This window comes from Hemiscyllium ocellatum, chromosome 7 (assembly GCF_020745735.1).
Source record: "Hemiscyllium ocellatum isolate sHemOce1 chromosome 7, sHemOce1.pat.X.cur, whole genome shotgun sequence".
Lineage (NCBI taxonomy): Eukaryota > Metazoa > Chordata > Chondrichthyes > Orectolobiformes > Hemiscylliidae > Hemiscyllium > Hemiscyllium ocellatum.
In genome coordinates, this window is record NC_083407.1 from 107,012,280 (window position 1) to 107,033,247 (window position 20,968).

The 20,968-nt window shown below is 40.4% G+C and overlaps 1 protein-coding gene across 1 annotated transcript in view; it reads left to right on the plus strand.

Annotated features, from left to right (window-relative positions):
- Positions 1-12,692: 12,692 nt before the first annotated feature.
- LOC132817590 (Krueppel-like factor 7) overlaps positions 12,693-20,968 on the plus strand; it is a 135,069-nt gene continuing 126,793 nt past the window's right edge. Inside the window, exon 1 of the mRNA XM_060828096.1 lies at positions 12,693-13,124. Within this exon, the coding sequence (XP_060684079.1) occupies positions 13,023-13,124 (102 nt within the window). The 5' untranslated portion in view covers positions 12,693-13,022. The remainder of the gene's footprint in view (positions 13,125-20,968) is intronic.

Consider the following 20,968-nt stretch of genomic DNA (forward strand, 5'->3'; position numbering starts at 1 on the left):
ATGCCCTCATCCAGGTCATTTATAAGAAAGGCAAACAGCAGTGGCCCCAAAACAGGTCCTTGTAGTATATCACGAGGAACTGAACTCCAGGATGAACACTTCCCGTCAACCATCACCCTATCTTCTTTCTGAACAAAATCGATTGAGAGTTCGACTTGGAAAAAAACTCTCAATATCCCTTGACGCAAGACTTGCACCAATTAATCTTAAACCACCTCTAATTCTACCTATGTTCTTTGCTGACAACACCTGCACAGCATTGTGACAATACTGACAAGAACAAGAGAAAATGATTCAGCTCTCTAAGCCATTCCGTTCCATCTTCAGCTCCACATCATTTACCCACCTTTGTTCCAAAATCCTTACCCAATCCAATCTGTCAGTCCTGGTTTTGAAATTTTCAGCTGACCGAGATTCGACAGCGTTTTGAAGGCAGGAATTCGAGTTTCTTTCTACACTTTGTGTGAAGAAATACAACCTGACATTACCCCTGAACAATTTTAAGGTGAAACCTCCTTATTTTGGACATGCTCAATTTAGAGGAAATAATTCCTAACTGTCCTATCCGCTCTTTCAATCACCATAGATTACCCATTGATCAACAATATTCAAGGGAATATAAATTAGTTTAGGCAAGGTGTCCTCATAATCCTCCTGCTTGGAATTGTTTCCATTAAAGTCTATTTGCCATTCTTTAATCCACCTTTTCTAGCCAATTCCAATTTTCTTGCCAAGAGTATCTTTGAACCTGTCACAACTTTTCAAGGAAGCACTGCAATAGGAGTATATAGTCTGTGATCATTGTTTCTAAACTCAGCACTTTTCAATCCACTCAAGTAGGCACAGGTAGATAGAGTTTTGACATTGCAAATAGAAGGCAGCACCTCTTCCAGTGCAGCACTCTCTTGGTACTGCACTCTAGTGTCATCAACAGTTGACATTTAAAAACAATATACACAGGCCGGCCTTAGCACAGTTGATGCCTCTGAACCACACCATTCTAGGTTCAAGTCCCAGTGGAAAGCTTAAGCAAGGCTAATACTCCAGTGCAGTTGTCTATTTCAGATGAGATGGATTAAGGTTAGCCTTCGGGTTAGGTCCTAGCTGTCTGCTGGTGAATATAAAAAAAAATCATACGGTACTATTTTGAAGAAAGTAAGGGGAGTTCTTCCTAGTGTTCTTGCCAATCCCTTAATCAACATCACAGATGAGTTGTCTGGTCATTACGCTGTGGGAATTTGTGTATGCAAATTGATTGCCTACGGTAAAAACTTCAACAATATTTCATTGGTGGCAAAGGATTTTTGATGGCCGTAAAAACTGCTATTAAAGTGACTCCATGGGGCGTTTTCTTTGACATCATGGTGGGTCCAGCCTGGAATTCCAATGGGGGTTATCGGGTCCTTGAGTCCAGAGCCGTGAAATGAACTAAGTGGACTTTGTTTTAAATTATCTTTTTTTTATTATTTCCTTTTTTCTTCTTTACGATGTTATCTTGTTATTCTGAACTTTTATTTTAGATTTTTCAATTTTGGATTTTATTGTCATGTGAACTCAAGTGCAGAAGTACAGGAGTACAGTGAAAAGTGTATAATGTCACTACATTTAAATACAAAGTATTAAGAGAATAGTTCTTTATGTTTCTAATTTATTACAATGATTTTGCACTTTTGAAGGTCTGCAATACTGGATTTTTTATTTCTTTATTGTTCTATTTTTCTCTCCCTAAGAATTTGTACTTAAGAATCTGTACCTAGGTGCCTAAAATGGTGCCATAAGTAGTGACTTGTAAACTTTTCAATGTACTCATGCGAGTACATGTGACAATAAAGCTAATTCAATTCAATTTAATTCAATAATTGCCAGTATTTCTTTTTATCTTTCTATAACAGGGAACTACAAGAGACCTTCATTGCTGCCAGACCAAACTCAAGCCTTCCACGTTGATCATCACCCTTTGCTCTCTGTTGCTATGCTGATTTCCAATGCTACTGGCTGATTTGCCATCAATTCCACAGTCCTTAACCTCCTTTAAAAGCCTTAGAATTGGAACTTTGTCAAGTCAAAGTACATTATATCCATCGGATTGCCTTTTTTCAGTAAGGCAATTACCCAGTCAATGAATTATAGCAGATTAGTAAGGGATGGCCGACTTCTTAATCCATGTTATGTCAGCTTGGCTCATTTGGTAGCACTCTTGTTGAGGGAAAAAAAAGCACCGAGTGGTCTGACTATATAATTATTGGTGATGGGTTCACTTAGATTATATCATTGCAAATGAGGACACAGGAATTCATAATGGATTAAGTGTCAGAAATGTGACAATGGGAAGTAAGTTTCTTTAAGCTAAAAGTACATGCAGATGCAAGGCTTTTTATTTTAAAAAATGTTCTGTCATACAGTATGAATTGTAGAATTCACTATATATTAAAGTATATGCTGCTTCATCACTGACCTTCCCTCCATCATAAGGTCAGAAGTGGAGATGTTTGCTGATGATTGCACAATGTTCATCACCATTCGCAACTTCTCAGATACTGAAGCAGTCCGTGTTCAAATGCAACAAGATCTAGACAACATCCAGGCTTGGGCTGACAAGTGGCAAGTAACATCTGCCCCACACAAATGCTAGGCTATGACATCATCAATAATAAACGATCTAATCATTGCCCCTTCACATTCAATGGTGCTACCGTCACTGAATTCCCCCAACTCTCAAAATCCTTAGGATTACCATTATCAGAAACTCACCTGGACCTGCCACATAAATACAGTGGCTACAAGAAAAGGCCAGAAGGTAGGAATCCTGCAGTGAGTAACTCACCTCCTGATTCCACATATCCTGCCGGCCAGCTACAAGGCACAAGTCAGGAGTGTGATGGAATACTCCCCAGTTGTCTGGATGGGTGCAGTTCCAGCAACACTGAAGAAGCTTGACACCATCCAGAATGAAGCATCCTGATGAAGGGCTTTTGCCCGAAACGTCGATTTCGCTGCACTTTGGATGCTGCCTGAACTGCTGTGCTCTTCCAGCACCACTAATCTAGAATCTAGTTTCCAGCAGCTGCAGTCATTGTTTTTACCTCCAGAATGAAGCAGGCTACTTGATTGGCACAGCATCCATAAGCATCCACTCCCTCCACCACCATTGCTCAGTAGCAGCAGTGTGTACTATCTACAAGATGCACTGCAGCAATTCAGCAAAGATCCTCAGACAGCACCTTCCAAACCCACGATCACTTCCATCTAGAAGGAATATGACCTCTCATTTTGTCCCCCTTAAAAAAAATGGGAATAAGTTTGTGAGAAGATTTGTAGCTCGGGTGCTCATTGTTGTGGTTCTGTTCACTGAGCTGGGAATTTGTGTTGCAGACGTTTCATCCCCTGTCTAGGTGACATCCTCAGTGCTTGGGAGCCTCCTGTGAAGCGCTTCTGTGATCTTTCCTCCGGCATTTGTAATGGTTTGAATCTGCCACTTCCAGTTGTCAGTTCCAGCTGTCTGCCGCAGTGGTCGGTATGTTGGGTCCAGGTCAATGTGCTTATTTGGACAAGCCAAACAGAGAACAGCCTGGGAATTCCTACAGACATGGCACTCATCCACAGATTCAATCAATAAGCACATTGACCTGGACCCAATATACCGACCACTGCAGCGGACAGCTGGAACTGACAACCGGACGAGGCAGATTCAAACCATTACAAATGCCGGAGGATAAATCACAGAAGCACTTCACAGGAGGCTCCCAAGCACTGAGGATGTCACCTAGACAGGGACGAAACATCTGCAACACAAATTCCCAGCTCGGCGAACAGAACCACAACAAAAATGGAGATAGCATGTCTGTACATCTAACCCAGTAATCTCTTTCACAATTTTAAAGGACACTATCAGAGCAGGACTCAGTCTGTTCTTTAATGAAGAAAAGATCTCCAGACTCTTCAATCTCCCCTGCCATAACTGACTGATGAATCAATTCTCTTCCATTATGAACAACAGTTAGAAGGAAGACTGAGAGTGACAATGTACAAAATGGACTCTGGGTAGGCGAGCACAATGTCCACAACCAAGAAGCTGAACCAGGACTAACTGAGCTAATCAAGTCCTAAAGGACGTAACTATTGCACTGGGTCTGCAGCAGGTGGTGAGGGAACCAACAAGAGGGAAAACATACTTGACCTCATGCTCACCAATCTGCCGACTGTAGATGCATCTGTCCATGACAGTTCTGGTAAGATTGACCATCCCACTGAGCTTAAGGAGATGAAGTCACATCTACACATTGAAGAAACTCTAGATCATGTTGTGTGGGACCATCAGTATGCAAAATGGATAGATTTTGAACAGATCTAGCAACTCTAGATTCACATTTATGAGGTGCTGTGGGCCATAAGCAACAACAGAATCATATTCCAATACAATCTACAACCTCATGGCTGGCATATCCCTCACCTGACCATGAATATCAAGCCAGGGGATCAATCCTGGAGAACATGGCAGGAGCAGCACCAGGCATACCTAAAAATGAGATGTCAACCTGCCAAAGCTACCAGACAAGGCTACTGGTCTGTCAAACAGCATTTACAGTAAATGATGTATAGGACTGAGTGTTTTCATAATTGCTGGATCAGATCTAAGATCTACAGTCCCACACATCTAGTTGTGCATGGTTATGGAAAATTAAACAACTCCCTGGAGAAGGAGGCTTCACAAATATCCCCATTCTCAATGATGGAAGAGCCCAGCAAATCAGTGCAAACATATCCGTCTTCTGCTAGAAGTGCTGACTGGATGTTTCATCTTGGCCTCCTCCCATGGTCCCTAGCATCACAGATGCCAGTCTTCAGCCAATTCAATTCACTCCATGTAATATCAATGAACAGTTGTAGACACTGGATTCTGCAAAGACCACATTTGACTTAATGTGGCAAAAGCAGTTCTAGCAAAATTGAAATCAATGGAAATCAGGGGAAAATTCTCTGCTGGTTAGAGTCATATCTGGCACTAAGGAAGATGGTTGTACTTATTGGAGGTCGGTCATCTCAGCTCCAGGACATCTCTGCAGGGGTACTCAGAATAGTGTCCTAGGCCCAACTATCTTTAGCTGCTTCATCAATGACCTTGTCTCTATTATAAGGTCAGAAGTGGGGATGTTCGCCAATGGTTGGACAATGATTGTTTTCTTTCTTTATTCAAAGGATATGGGTGTTGCTGGCTCGGCCAGCATTTATTGCCCATTCCTAATTTCCCAGAGATCAGTTAAGAGTCAAGCATATTGATGTGGGTCTGGAGTCACTTGTAGACAAGACCAGGTAAGGATGGAAGTCTCCTTCCCTAAGGGACTTTAATGAACCAGATGGGTTTTTCCAACAATCAACAATAAATTCACGGTCATCATTAGACTCTTAATTCCAGATTTTTGTTTATTAAATGCAAATTCCACCATCTGCCATGGCAAGATTCAAACCCAGATCCCCAGTACACTTCTGGGACTCTAGATTAACAGCCCTGTGATAATAACACTAAGCCACCACCTCCTTGAGCATTTGGCAGCATTCATGACTCCTCAAATATTGAAGAAGTCCATGCCTAAATGCATCAAGACCTGGACAATAATCACACAAGTGTCAGGTAATGATAATCTCCAAAAAGACAGAATCTAACCATCATTCCTTGATCTGTGGGTTAAGGATTCTTTTTCACTAGAGTTGAGAAGAATGAGAAGAACATGTTTCCTATTAAACATACAGGATTCTTAAGAAGCTTGACAGGATAAAAGCTGAGAGGATGTTCCCCTCATGAGAGAGTCTAGGACCAACAATATGGTTCTACCAATGCCAAATAGACAGCAGCAGTTCGAGAAGGCAGCCCAACACCACCTTCTCAAGTGTGCCGAGGGATAGGCCTAGCCAGCAAAGCCCACATCCCCTGGATGATTTTTTTCAAAAATCCTTCCTTGACATATTCCTAGGATTGTCCTAGTGAACTTTCTTTGCATTCTTTCTGAGTGTATCTACGCTTCTATATACATGGAAACAGAACTTCTTAGTGTATTTTAAATGTGGCCTAAGCAAGGTTTGATACAGCTTTATTATAACTTTCCTTCTTTCTAGGATTAATGCCTAGTGCAAATCTTCCCAAACTTTTTCCCACTTTAGCAGGAGGTAGCCTATGATACTGGGGGAGACAGGGAGAGTTTTGAGGGAGGCAAAGTGTTTGTTAATCTTGAGGGATTCTAAGAAGCCTCCTTTTTCCCTAACTTCTTTGGAGCAGGGATCTGGTCCTAAAGATTGGCTATTAGGTCATGTCCACAATAAAACAAAACAGTACGAGGATTGAAACAGTTGTTAACACTCAGTTGGAACTCCACAGTAGCCTTTGTAGTCTCAGAACTCACAACTCTACAATCCTGTCTCATGACCCCTTGAGGGATTGCAATACATAGTTTGGGGAACCCTGGCATAGTGCTTGATTTTGTCCTTTTTTCATGACCTTTGTAAAGTGGCACAATTTCTCATGATTTGTGTATTTGTACTTGGAGAACCCATTATTCCTTTGTCTGGACTTGCAACTTTCAAATAGTAAGTCACCTCCTTATTCTCCTGACTGAAACGTATTACCTCACAGTTATCTGTCGCATGTCAGTTACTTACCCATTCTTTTAGTATGTTGATGCCTTCCTCATGTCATCAAGAACAACCTACTCCCAGGAATCAAAATTGTCTACAGAACAGATGGCAGACTTTTCAGTCTTGCCCATCTTAAGTCCAAAAACAAGATATCTATGTGTTCCCTCATTGAGTTCCAACATGCAGATGACAACAGTGTTGTAATTCTCTCAGAAATCTACAACAGATTCTGACTGCCTTCGACTGTGCATACATGAAACTTGTACTTACCATCAATTCCAAGGAGACTCAGATTATCTACCAAACGTCACCAACTTAGACAAATCGGGCAGAACCATCAGTTCAACTTGACAAAACAACCCTGGAAAACATGGACCAATAGACCACTTTTCGGATCTTGGAAGTCACCTGTCCTCCAATGTCGACCTTAATGATGAGATCTAACATAGTCCTAAATGCACTGGAACAGCTTTTGGACATTTCCAAACAAGAGTCTTTCATGATTGTGACATCTGGGCAGACACCAAAATGTTAGCGTACAAAGCAGTGCTGATCCCAATACTCCTGTGTGCATCAGAATCTTGGACAACAAACTGACGACATCTGAAGCACTTAAAAAGTTCTATCAATGATGCCTTCGAAACATCTTGAATATCAGCTGGGAAGATAGAAGAACCAATGTCAGCATGCTGAATGAAGCAAAAACAACAAGCATTGAATCCTACATCATCAACAACCAAGTAAAATGGAGTGGTCATGTTGTTCAGATGAAAGACGAACATCTGCCGAAACAAATCTTCTACTATCAGCTTAAAGAAGACAAATGTAAAAGAGGCGGACAACGGAAGAGATTCAAAGGCGTTTTAAAAGCCAACATGAAGAAATGTAACATCAACATCAACAACTGGGAAACCAAAGTCAAGGACAGGATACTCTGGCAAACCATCATCCAAGAAGGAACAGCAACTTTCTAAGACAACAAATATGAAGAACTAGAAGAAAAGAGAAGAAAACAGAAAGCAAGTCAGTAGCAATCAAAGCACGATCTGCCATTTGGAACTACTTGTCCTGATGCGGAAGAACTTTCAAAGCCAAGATTGGATTCATAAGCTACCTGAGAGCCCATAAATAGATCAACGGAATGAAGACTATCATCCTTGACCTTGAGGGATAGCCACGATGACGACAATGATGCCTTCCTACAATTTATTACAATCTTCCTCCACATTCATTGCTCTCCCCAGTCTCTCCAATCTCTGCCACCAATTTCATGTCAGACATTATGTTTCTGAACCCAAAGCACAGGTCATTAAGGTAAAATTATCATCCCAACACTAATCCTTACAATAAATCATTTCCACTAACTGCCCTTCTGAATACCTATCTTTTACTTCATTCTCTGCTTTTTGTCTTGATATTGAGCAGCAGTCCATTCTCCCATTTGTCCCCTGACTGAGCATTCTATTATCTTATTCATTATTCTATTATGCAGCAACTTGTTGAAGACTTTTCAAAAGTCCAGATAAATTACATCGGCATTACTATAGCCTCTCTGTTACCTCTTCAACAGTTTCCATAAGATTGGTCAAGCAAGATTTTCCATTCTGAAATCCATGCTGACTAATTGTTGCATTTCTTATTTTGAGGTGTTCAGTAAAAATTCCATTTTCTTATCCAGTGTTAATCTGATGTGTCTATAAATCGCTGGGCATGTTCTCTTCCCTTCTTAAATATTGGCATTACACTAACTGCCCAGCAGTTCTTTTACTTTACATCTTTTCCTATTGAACTATTAAGTATGTATGATAATGCTTTCTCATCACTAGATCCTTCGAAAATGCATGGATGCAATCTATCTGGGCCAGAGATTTTATCACCTTTGAATTTTGTGAGCTTATTCAGCTTTTCCTATGTGTTAATTTTAAATGCACATGTTCAATGCCATGTCATCCTTTTCTATGTCTCTTGTAAATACCAAAGTAATTATTTAATATTCTTGCCATCTCTCTACTCCTGGTAAAAAAATGAGGTCTGCAGATGCTGGAAATCACAGCTGAAAATGTGTTGCTGGTTAAAGCACAGCAGGTCAGGCAGCATCCAAGGAATAGGAAATTCGACGTTTCGGGCATAAGCCCTTCATCTCTCTACTCCTGTCCATTCCTAACTGAATTTATTCCCATCACATCCTTTATTTAAATTAATGTGCTACTGCAATATTTTATTATGTTTTATGTTACTTGATAATTTAGTTTCATCATCCTTCTTAATCTTTCTAATTCTGTCTTTTTTACTTAACTGTTCTGCAGTCTATATTTTTATATCAGCCTTCAACATTGTTATCCTCTTGAGACTAATTACTAAACTTAGTGATAGTGGACAAAGCCCCACTTTCTGCAACTGGATCCTCAGTTTCCTGACCCCAGGCCACAATCAGTAAAGATTGGAGACAATATTTCATTCTCACTAACACTCAATACTGGAGATGGCGAATAGCCTTGCCAACTTTTAGAAGTGCTCCATCGAGAGTATTCTGTCTAGATGTATTACTACCTGGTATGGCAACTATACCATTCAAGATTGGAGATGGTCACAGAGAGTGATGAACTCGGCTTGGACAATCACAAAGGCCAACCTCCTATCTATAGAATCCATCTATCAGGCCTGCTGTCAAGGAAAGGCCGCCAGCATTCTCAAAGACCCATTCCACCCTGGCAATGTTTTTCTACAATCTCTACCATCAGGGAGAAGATAGAGAAGCCTGAACACACACACCAGTTGGTTTTGAAACAGTTTCTACCCTGCTGTTGTTAGAATACTGAATTGACTCACAAATTCTTAACATTAGCCTGTACCTGTGTTTTTGTTCTTGCTGCTATTTACCCATTATTTACTTATCTATGCTACTTAACTCTTGTGATCTATCTGTATTGCTCGCAAGACAAATCTTTTCACTGTGCCTTGGTACACGTGACAATAAATTCAATTTAATTTAATTCAATTCTATTTTATGTCTAGTTTGTAACTCTTAATTGTTCCCTTCTCCAAGAAGTCCTTTCTCTAGTTTGTTCTTACCTGTTACTAGAAGTACTGTTAAACATGGTTTTAAATGTTTCCATTGTTTCCCAAAATTATTGTCCATTTTACTTTCCCAAACTTTATTGTCGGTTTCTCAATATCAGCTTTTCTCCAATGTATTAGCCTGATTTTCATGATACTCATGTTGATTTTTCTATTATCACATTAAAACATATTACATTATAGTTACTGTCACCTAAACGTTTTGCCAGTGTGACCTCTCTTATTTGGTTTAGTTCACTTCCCATTACAAGGTCCAATAGCAAAAAGCCAAAATCATAGAATCCCTACATAATAGAAGTAGGCCATTCAGCCCATCAAGTCTCACCAACCCTCTGAAGATCAACCTATCCAAATGCACCCCTTACCCTCTCCCTGTTACCCTGCATTTCCCATAGCTCATCCACCTAACCTGCACATCCCTAGACAATTTAGCATAAGCAATCAACTTGACCTACACATCTTTGAATCAGGGAAGGAAACTGTAGCATCCAGAGGAAACCCACACAGACACAGGGAGAACCTGAAAAATCTACACAGACTGTCACCCAACACTGGAATTGAACTTGGATCCCCATATTACCATGCTGCTGATCATGGATTCAGTATTACAATGCTGCCTACCCCTTCTATCCAACCAGTATAAGGTTAGTTGAAATGATGATTATTATTATCCCATGTTTTATCTCAAATCTCTCATTTGTCTGCAGAATTCTTCCTTCCATTTCCTTTCCAATATTAGGTGGCCTGTAAACTACACCTGTTAGTGTGATTGATCCGTTATCTTTAATGTCTATTCATATTGATAGATGTTGCGGGCCTATACTAGAGATTTGTATTTAAATGAGTGGATTCACTGATTATGTATATCATGCAATGGAGAATACATTATTTGGGTCACTGAATTATGGTGATGAAATATAGGAAATGTGGTTTTAATTGAATTCTGGGACCTAAGGCAGTGTTTTTGTGCCTATATTCAGGAATTCTTACTTGTTTATCAATAAAACCACAAATTGATTACCTTTATTAAGTCATTCAATGTAAATAACTAATTCTTACCTTCCTCAAATACAGGATATACAGGGTAATAGTGAAAAGATATTTGCAGTTCAAGAACTGGAGTGGATCTGGTTTAGGTAAAATCGGTAGAGGTCTGGATCTGGGGGAACGACTGTGAACTGGTGGCTTTGACTGAACTGGTGCAAATCCAAATTTGGGAAGAGTTGATGTGGGTCTAGAATCATAGGAATGTTACAGCATAAAAAAGAGGCTATTCAGCCCATCATGATGTGCTGACTGAATACAGTAGACCACTCTAATCCCTTTGTGTGGAACCCGGTCTGTGGCCTTGCAGATTATGGCACTTCAAGTGTAGATTCAGGTTCCTTCTAAAAGAGGGTTTTCACCTCAAATCCCCAAACTGGGGAGTGAATTCCAGACACCCATGACACCCTGGGAGAAAAATATTTTCCCAGTGTTTCTGCTGATTCTTCTTCTGACCACATCAAACTTTTTTTGATAAGTATCCTCTCTGCTACAGGAGACAGGTCTTCACACCATGAATATGCCAATCCCCAGACTCCATTGTTCTAAGGAAAACAATCCCAATGTATTTAATTTTTCCCTCATTCCTGCAATTTTACAAGTCCTGTAACATTCGCGTACACTGTCTAGAACAATTCTGTCTGCCTTGTAATTTGGTGACTAGAACAGTACATAACATTCAGGCTGTGGATTAACCAGCATTAAATTCTAACAGGCCTAGACAGGGTAGATGCAGGGAGGATGTTCCTAAAGGTGTGTGTGTCCAGAACTTGGGGTCATAGTCTGAGGATTTGGGGTGAACCATTAAGGACAGAGATCAGGAGACATTTCTTCACCCAAAAATATCGATGAATCTGTGGAATTCATTATCACTGGAAGTGGTTGATGCCAAAAATTGAATGTATGCATGTGGCAGCTAGATCTAGCAATTCGGGTGAATGGGATCAAAGGTTATGTAGGAGACGACAGGATCAGTCACGATCGTGATTAATGGCGAAGGAGGCTTGCAGGGCCGAATGGCCTCATCCTGCTCCTGTCATCTATGTTGTTATATTTGATGTTGTTCCATCAAAACCTTTACATTTACATTCAACGCCTCACATAATGAAGGAAAATCTCTCACATGTCCTTCTCTACTATTTTATCTACTTATCCTGCGACCTTCAGGGACCTGGATTTGGTGGAAATACTTTCGGGGAGGTGCTGATGTGGATTTGCGATGACCAGTCAAGCAGCTACTGTGTTCGCGAACCTGCCTATGTGGGAGGAGAATTCGATGCTGTTTTAATGATCAGTTACTCAACTGGCAGCTCCGAAAGTATTCCAAAGCGTCAGCATTGCAATACAGATGAAGCAACACTGATGAAGCAATACCTAGTGATGCAACTTTAGCTGCACCGCAGGAATTATTGAAGATACAGCAGTACTAACTCAGAGTTGCACTCTCTTTACTGATGCTTCCCTGCAGCAGTAGCATCTTATTATAGAAAATGTGTTTATAGGGCAAAGCTTGCTACTACTGCAAGTAACTAGCTACCTTGCTAACCTCTCTCCCCCTCTATGGCTGGCTTATTCTCAATTGCAGCTTTTATATAGGGCTCTAAAAATAGATGGTCTTACCACACCATATAAGGTTGCAGGGTGACCAGGCTGCAACCAATCAGCGAGCGCGTCTCATCCGCCGTCGCACAGTGGGTGGGTATAAACTCTGCCTCCAGGTCTGCAATTGGTCTTGAGTTACATCACCGCCCTTACACGGAAGCAGGCAGCCACTGTGATTGACAGGAGCTGCTCGCTCCTCCTTTCTCCAGTGTTCACGATGTGTTTTTCTCCTGCTTGTCTCCCCCTTTGCATTGGAGCCCAGTGGTGCGTTCTGCTAAAGAGGCAGGGATAGAGAGAGAGAAAAAAATAAAGCAAGGATTGCACTGGAGAAGCATCGCTAATGCGGAAATACATGGACATCACATGTCCCTGAGTCCATTCTTGTCCAAAGAGCTGCTGGCGTCGGAGTCTGCAGAAGGATTCCAAATCAAAGACACTGACTTTGTAGTTTATTATTTTTTAAAAAAGAACAAGAGAGTTTAGCTTTGCATTTGGCTGAATTGGCAAAGACTGGCTGCCTTTTGGGGTGCAAATTGCACAGGAATCCGATCTGTTTTTTATTGCCATCAATAATCATCCCTTCCCTTCTTTCCTTTCTCCCCTCCCCTTCCTCTCTCCCACCCCCTGTCCTTTCTATCCCCTGCCTCCCTCCCCATCCTATCATCACCACCATGGATGTTTTGGCGAATTACAGTATTTTCCAGGAATTACAACTTGTCCACGACACAGGTTATTTTTCTTCACAGCCTTCTTTGGAGGAGAACTGGCAGCAGGTGAATGTTTTTATTTAAATACAATATTATTGCACAGGCTGTGGGGGAAGACCATCTGGTGCGGTCCAGGGTTTCTTATAAAGGTGCTATGTGTGGGGAGCAAGGGGAGATCATGTTAAACTTCACATTAGCCAGAATCATTGTAATTGTTAGAATACTGAACCTTTATTGCTGGCTCCACCACAGACAGAGGCTTGAAAAAACTTTTAAAACAAAATTGAAAAATATTGAGACGTTTAATGAATCTAGTCAAATGTTGGCGACTGGAGCCTGTCAGTGCAATTTGTGGTGTGCTATAGAGACGTAATTAAAAATCATAACACATGTTAGCGACACAGACAACACTGGATTCAATTTAATTTACTAAAATAAAATGGTGTGATAGATTTTGATGCCATTGAGAGAAAATTATAAACAACAACCAGAAATGCCGCTCAGTTCCGGTGTGACTTTTAAGTTCAAATCTATTAGCTCCACTTCCCCATCCCATGCTTCACCTTTACCAGTAACCCAGTTCAGATTTCCTTCCTTTTAAACAAATTGTGATCTGAATCCTTGTAGCTCGTTTGACCAAAAGCCGTGTCTGTCATTGTTTCAAGAACAGCATCATAATATCATCCAAGTTTTTCTTTTCCCTGAGGTTGTGCTATGACTTTTTCTTGGTAAGTGAGCAGACTTTGCATTTGTCATTTCACACGACAGGGGAAAGAAATCAGTGGTAGCCCTGCCTGAACATCCCAGTGCTCAATGAAAAGTAACAACTATCTGATTAAGTGGGGGATTTGTAGCGTTTACGGCTTCGCATGCTAATGACCGGGACAACACAATACAGCCGTGATTAATGAAATGCCGAGTTAACTAGTGCTTAATGTAATAGGATTCTAATAACGCATGCCGTAGGCTTAATTATCAGATAGTCATTATTCAAGACAGTGTTGCCTTCTACGTATACAAAATGATTTTCTTGCTTTCCCCCCCCCCCAATAATGTAACAATGGCTTTGCTTAAGGTGTTCTTAAAATTTCAACCTATGTTGGCTATAACCTGTAGCAATTTCAATGGCTGTGATACATTGCATCTCTGCTGTGTTGTAACTAGTTACTGGTATTTCCTTTTGCAACCTTTTAACCAGTGACTTCTGATGCTCTACTCGCTGATTCTGTACAGCCACTTTAAATCTCATCAGGATTTCACAGTTGATGAGTATTGTGATGGTTGAAGAGGGAAGAACAGCCATTTATTTTCTCCTCAAGTAACCTTTTGGGATGTGCATTTTGTTAGACAATTCTCAATAGTCAAATTGGTTGAAGAATTCTGCCATTATTGCTTTGATGAAGGGGTTGCTCATTCGCCAGAATGGTATTGAAGCTACAACAGGTTAAATTAGGAGGACAGATTGCACAGACCAGGCTTGTCCTCTAATGGAGGTCTTTAACATGATAAGGTTTTGATAATTGGAAACTTCCTTGTATAGAAGTCTAGGGCAATGAGCTATAATCTTAGATGTAAAGGCTCCTTCACAAATATGTTTGTAGAAATTGTGTGTGTTCCGTCACTACGTGGGCTGTAGATGCTGGATTGATTGGAGCTCTGGAGACTGATAAATTTTTGAGGTACTCCATATCAAATAAAAATGGAGAACAGGTGAGTAAGTGAAGTTAAGGTACCCAGCAGCTTGTAGAAGAAGCTTTGCTGGGCTGAGTGGCCTTTTATGTTTGTACTGTTTCCCAATGCCATCCTCAGTATAATGAATTGCCAGTATCATTTTGAAAAGACAGTCGAAAAATTACCTTTCTCACCCCCTCCCATTTCTTTCAATCCATTTCCTTTTTTCGTTCCTGTCTACTTTTATCTATCTATCCATCCATCCTTTAACCTCCACCTATCTGACCCGGAATTAGCATTAAGGGTGTTGAGTTTTCGTTTGTGAGCATCATTAACCCTAACTAGCCATTTTGGCCACTCACTAAGTTCACTTTTCCAATGACGATGAAGTAAGCATTTCAGATTATCTTGTTTATTCCCAGCTCCCCAATGGATATCAAATCCGCATGTAAAAATCTTTGTGTTCACTCTCTTGCCCAGAAATCTATTCAATGTTTCAGATTTCTCCTTCCAAAAACAAAAGCCAACTGTGCACTGCATTTGTGATGACAAAATATTTGCTTTGCCTGAATTATTGGTTTGTATTTTCCCAACCTTGTACTATATCCATGGCTTGCTTTTAGAAATAAAGACTTGTTTTACATTGCATCTTGTCATAAGTTCAGGACAGTCAAAAGTGCTCCTAGCCCAAGGACCTTTCAAAGTGCAGTTATTGTTATAAAGTACGAATCATGGAGGCTGTCTTTCACAGAGCAAGCCCCACAAGCATTAATATGATAACGACCAAATAACATGTTTTGAGTAATGCTAGTTAGGCCGAGAGACTGGTGCTTTGGGGTCTTTCAAGGCAAGTGGGGGCCTTTGTTTAATATCTTATCAGAAAGATGGCATCCTGGTCAATACAGAACTCCATCAGTTTTGCACTGGAATGTCAGTCTAGATTTTAGACTGAAATCCTCTTTGAAGGGTTTTCCAAATTTAAATGAGGCTTGAGGGGAATGAGGCATTCTGTGCTTCTAGTTTCGTTAGAAATGAATGGAATCCCGGATGGGAGGGGACATCTACCAAAATTGCTATTAAAAGATTCATTGAAAACAACTGAAGCCTATCAAGACCGCGGGATGAGATCTTTGTTTGTTCAAAACCACGTGTGGTAACCATTGGCATCAAAGAGGATGACCTGTCTCAGCGGCAATCTCAGTTAGCAGTCATGCTTATAACATACATATCCGCTAGTTGAAGGTCTAAAAACATTCTTTGGCACTTGTTTAAGGTACAACTGCCACTGAGCTGGAACGTTTCCATCTGGCTGAATGTGGTTGGTGTTTTGCTTCAATTGTTGCCTTAACTGGGGAAAGGGAGTAACATAGAAATATAGATGTTTCCAACCTGGTTATCATGGAAAAGATGCAGGTGGAAAGTGAATGAAAGGATGAGTTGTGATCTGAGAATGTGGTGGAAACCAATAATTCAAATGGTATTTGGATCAGTGATTAGAAAGGAAAGTGTTCGCCAGGCTCTGAGGCCAAATGGCAGCTATCTTCTACCTGCCATGATGTAATGTCTTTTCTATTCTTGATAGACCAACAGTTAGGGTATACCAACTTGTCCCTGAGCTATGCAGATGGAATTGGATGGTACATATTGACACTCTTGTTAGGCTTATTCAGCTCCTCTCGAACATGGCAAGTTTGACTTTGTATCGAACAGGGAAGTGACACCAATCTGATATTTCACTGATCTGCAAAGTGCTGTGTTCAAGCTGTCTATCTTTGTTTTATGACCCCCTCCTTATCCCAAACCAAACTCAGTCCTAATGCCAATCACATTCTTGGAGTTACTTGCAGACAAAAGAAAACATTGAATGGTTCTTGTGCTCTGTGCTCTTGTAGCACCTCTTTTAATCTCAGGACATCGCAAAGTGTTTTGGATGGAAAGTTTTATTTTGTAGTTGAAATGCAGGCAATATGACATTCAGTTCTCTCTGATCCAGATCCCACAGACAGCAACGTAATGACGGTTCGATAATCACGTTCATTGATGTTGGTTCAGCAATAATTGTTGGCCAAGGTACAGGTTTTTTGATATATTGTTGAAGAATCATTTGTGAACTCCAGACAGAGCAGAGAGAGCCTTTGTTTAATTTCTCATCTTTAAAGACAGTACCAGTGACAAAACAGCACCCCTTCCTTACTATGTTGGGGGTTGTAAACTTGAATTCCTTGCTCAGATCTCTTGAATTAAGACTTGAACTTGACTCCAGCACCATGTCATGACAGTGTTTTACACCAAACCCCAGGTGAAGAGGGTAAATGATTGGTGTGACAGGATTCAATTCTTTACCCAAAACCTCTTCCTTTGTTAAAAATCACACAATGCCAGGTTAAGGTCCGACAGGTTTAATTGGAAGCATTACCTTTTGCAATGCTGCTCCTTCATCAGGTGGTCGTGGAGTATAAGAAGTCCAACACCAGCATCTTCAACTCATCTCTTCCTTTGTGTGATTGGTTATGGTGCCGATGCTCACTCTGTTAAAAGCACCATCTAAATATAGATGTTTTGATGCTTTAATCTCTGAGGATGCAGAACTAGAAGGAAAGGCAGTGCAACAAGGTCTTGAGTCAACTCTGATTTCAGTAGAGTTGAATAGTAGCTGGATTAAACTTTTATATTGTATTCACATCAACTATGCATATAAAACACAAATACTTTTGTATTTGGTGCTTGCACACTTGTATTTGTCTAATTTGGATCTTGCTTCACTGTTACAATAGAGTATGGACATGTCACTGCTTAATGCTGAGATACAGTACTGGTGGGTACGGATCAGTCACAGTTTAACACAGGATCAAACATTGGTTTGCTGTGGTCTGTCACTAATTCAGGGGCACAGTATAGTGGGTGCAAGTATGACATTCTGTAATGTGGGTACAATATCAATAGTTACAGGACTGTCACTAAATGTCTATCACAGTAAAACATGATGTGGAGATGCTGATATTGGACTGGGGTGGACAAAGTTTAAAAATCACACAATACCAGGTTATAGTCCAACAGGTTTATTTGGAAGCACCATCTTTTTGGAGCACTGCTCTTTCATCAGGTAGCTTTGGAAGAGAATCATAAGACACAGAATTTAAATCAAAAGATTAGTGTCATGCAACTGAAATGATATATTGAACAAACCTAGATTGCTGTTAAGTCTTTCATCTTTTAGAATGGATGATGACAAACTTAACAGCAATCTAGGTTTGTTCAATATATCATGTCAGTTGCATGACACTAATCTTTTGATTTAAATTCTGTGTCTTATATTTCTCTTCCAAAGTTACCTGATGAAGGAGCAGCACTCTGAAAGCTAGTGCTTCCAAATAAACCTGTTGGAGTATAACCCGATGTTGTGATTTATTAACAACATTAACAGTATATACTGTGGGTACTGGGTGTCACTGTATAACACAAGGTTATGGCATTGGTTGCTGGTGTGTTATTGTATAACAATGGGGTAGAGTAACAGTGGGTACTAGTGTTAATATATAAATTGTACAAATTGGGTACTGTATGTCACTTTATAACAACCGGTATAATGGTGGAGGCAGATCTGTCACTGTAAAACAGATACAGAACTAGCAGGTAGAAGAGTGTCCCTGTATAACCACGATTCAGTGTCACTATAACACTGGAGTATGGTATTGGTGGGCACTGGGGAACATTTTTGCTGGACACTGCTTTGTCACTATAACGTGGGTACAGTATCAGGCAATGGTGTGTTTAGTGTATAGCACGGGTATGGTATCAGAAGGATACTGGTGTGCCACTATATAACATGAATATGGTACTGGTGTCACTATATAACAGATATAGTATCAGGTTCTGGTGCGTTACTGTATAACAATGGAGTATGGTTCAGTGGGTACTGATACATTATAGTCTAACAATAAGATACAGCATAAGCTACAGATATTATTGTATGACACTGGACCAGGGTATGACTGGGTACTGTCATTGTGCAACACTGGGATACAGTCAGAATATTGAAATTGTGTTCGCATCAAAGGTAGAGCATTCAGCTCCTCTGAACTGCTCCACCATTCAATATTAGCACATTTTAGCTAGTCTGTATCATTGCACCACTTATCTTCCTTGGTTTTATAACTGAAATTTATCACTCTCCATTTTTGACTATTTCTATTAACTCAGAAGCTCATCTGCTTCGTGGGAGAAGGATTTCAGATTTCTGTTATATTGTTGTGTGAAGAAACACTAGCTGCAATTACCTCTGAATAACCTTGGTCTAATTTTAAGCTTGAAATTGTGTTGCTGGAAAAGCGCAGCAGGTTAGGTAGCATCCAAGGAACAGGAAATTCAACTTTTCGGGCATAAGCCCTTCATCAGGAAGCCTGATGAAGGGCTTATGCCGGAAACGTTGAATTTCCTATTCCTTGGATGCTGCCTGACCTGCTGCACTTTTCCAGCAACACATTTTCAGTTCTGATCTCCAGCATCTGCAGACCTCACTTTCTCCTCCTAATTTTAAGCTTATCTCCAGCTCCTTGTTCTTCACACTTCCTCCCCTATTACAGGAAGGATTTCAGTTTTTCTTTCTCTTCACCATGTTACTACCTATTATCCTTTCTTTTTAAACTCCTCAACTGCATCACTCCTTAATTTTCAATACTGGAAGGAATGCATGCCTAGTCTATGTAACCTGACCTCCTAATTAAACTTTCTAGCACTGACATGATTCTGAAATGCCACATCTTCCAAGGCTAATATATTCCTCTGAAGAACAGTGCTCAGAACTGAGTGCTGGGCTCAAGATAGGCTATGACCAGAGCCTCTGCACAGTTACACTTTAACCACTTTTACATTGTAGTCCCCTTGAGATAAAGGTAATGTTCATTAGCAGGTGACCTGTTGTTTATCCATATTGTGGCCCATCTGCCACAGTTTTGCCCACTCAATGTATTCAAGTCTCTTTGCAACTTTCTGCTGCCATCTACTTAAGGAATGAGAGTCCTAACATGTTGCAGACTGCAAACATAGATATAAAAGTGCTGATTCCCTCATCCTCGTCATTAATAAATATAGTGAAAATCTGAGAGCCCAGTACAGATATTTGGGGACATCACTGATCATATCCTGTCTGAGTGCACATATATGATCCTTACCCTCTGACTTCCAATCTCCTCAGCAATTCCCTGCACATGTCAACAGGTTGTCTGGAATATTGTGTTTCTTATGTAGGATGTTGCCTTGGCTTCCTTTCTGGAAAACCATATAAATGAAATTCACAAGCATTTCCTTGCTGACCAGATTTTTGGCTTCCTAAAACAAAATTGATCAAGTAGGTTCATTCAACTTGACATGCCCTTTACAAAACCATACTGACTATCTCATTGGTTCTAATTTGTACAAGTCCTTAGTCAGTGTGTGCTTAAATATTAGATTTTGGTAACTTCCCAAGAACTGATGAGTAGACAAATGGGCCTATAATCTTACAGTTTATCGCCAATATTCTTCTTAAATAATGGACAGACGTTGGCAGTTTTCCAATTGTCAGGGACAGTTCCTGAGAAGAGAGTTTTGGGTGATCATGATGAATGTACTAATAATTTTCTCACCCACGTCTCCTAGGGATTAGAATTGGTAAGGTCCTGGGAATTTGTATGTCTTTTTTTCCATTACAATGGTTTTGTTTTATTTTTATTGAATCTAGTTAATTCCTTGAGTGATTTGTTTTCCCCAGTGCCTCTGATACTTTGTCCTTGTCCTCTTTTGTGAAGATCAATACAAAGCAGATATTTGTAAGTCTGCAAGTTCCTAATTTGCAACTACAGTATTGCTCATGTTTTTCATTAAGCAGTCTATATTAGTATTAACCAGTCTCTTTATAATATTAAGGAGAAAGTGAGGACTGCAGATGCTGGAGGTCAGAGCTGAAAATGTGTTGCTGGAAAAGCACAGCAGGTCAGGCAGTATCCAAGGAGCAGGAGAATCGACGTTTCAGGCATGAGCCCTTCTTCAGGAATGAGGAAAGTGTGCCAAGTTTAGGAAGGTGGTGCTGAGTTCGAGGGTTGGGACTGAGACAAGGTGGGGGGAGGGGAAATGAGGAAACTGGAAAAATCTGAGTTCATCCCTTGTGATTGGAGGGTTCCTAGGTGGAAGATGAGTTTCCTCATTTCCCCTCCCCTCACCTTGCCTCGAACTCAGCAATACCTTCCTAAACTGCAATCTTC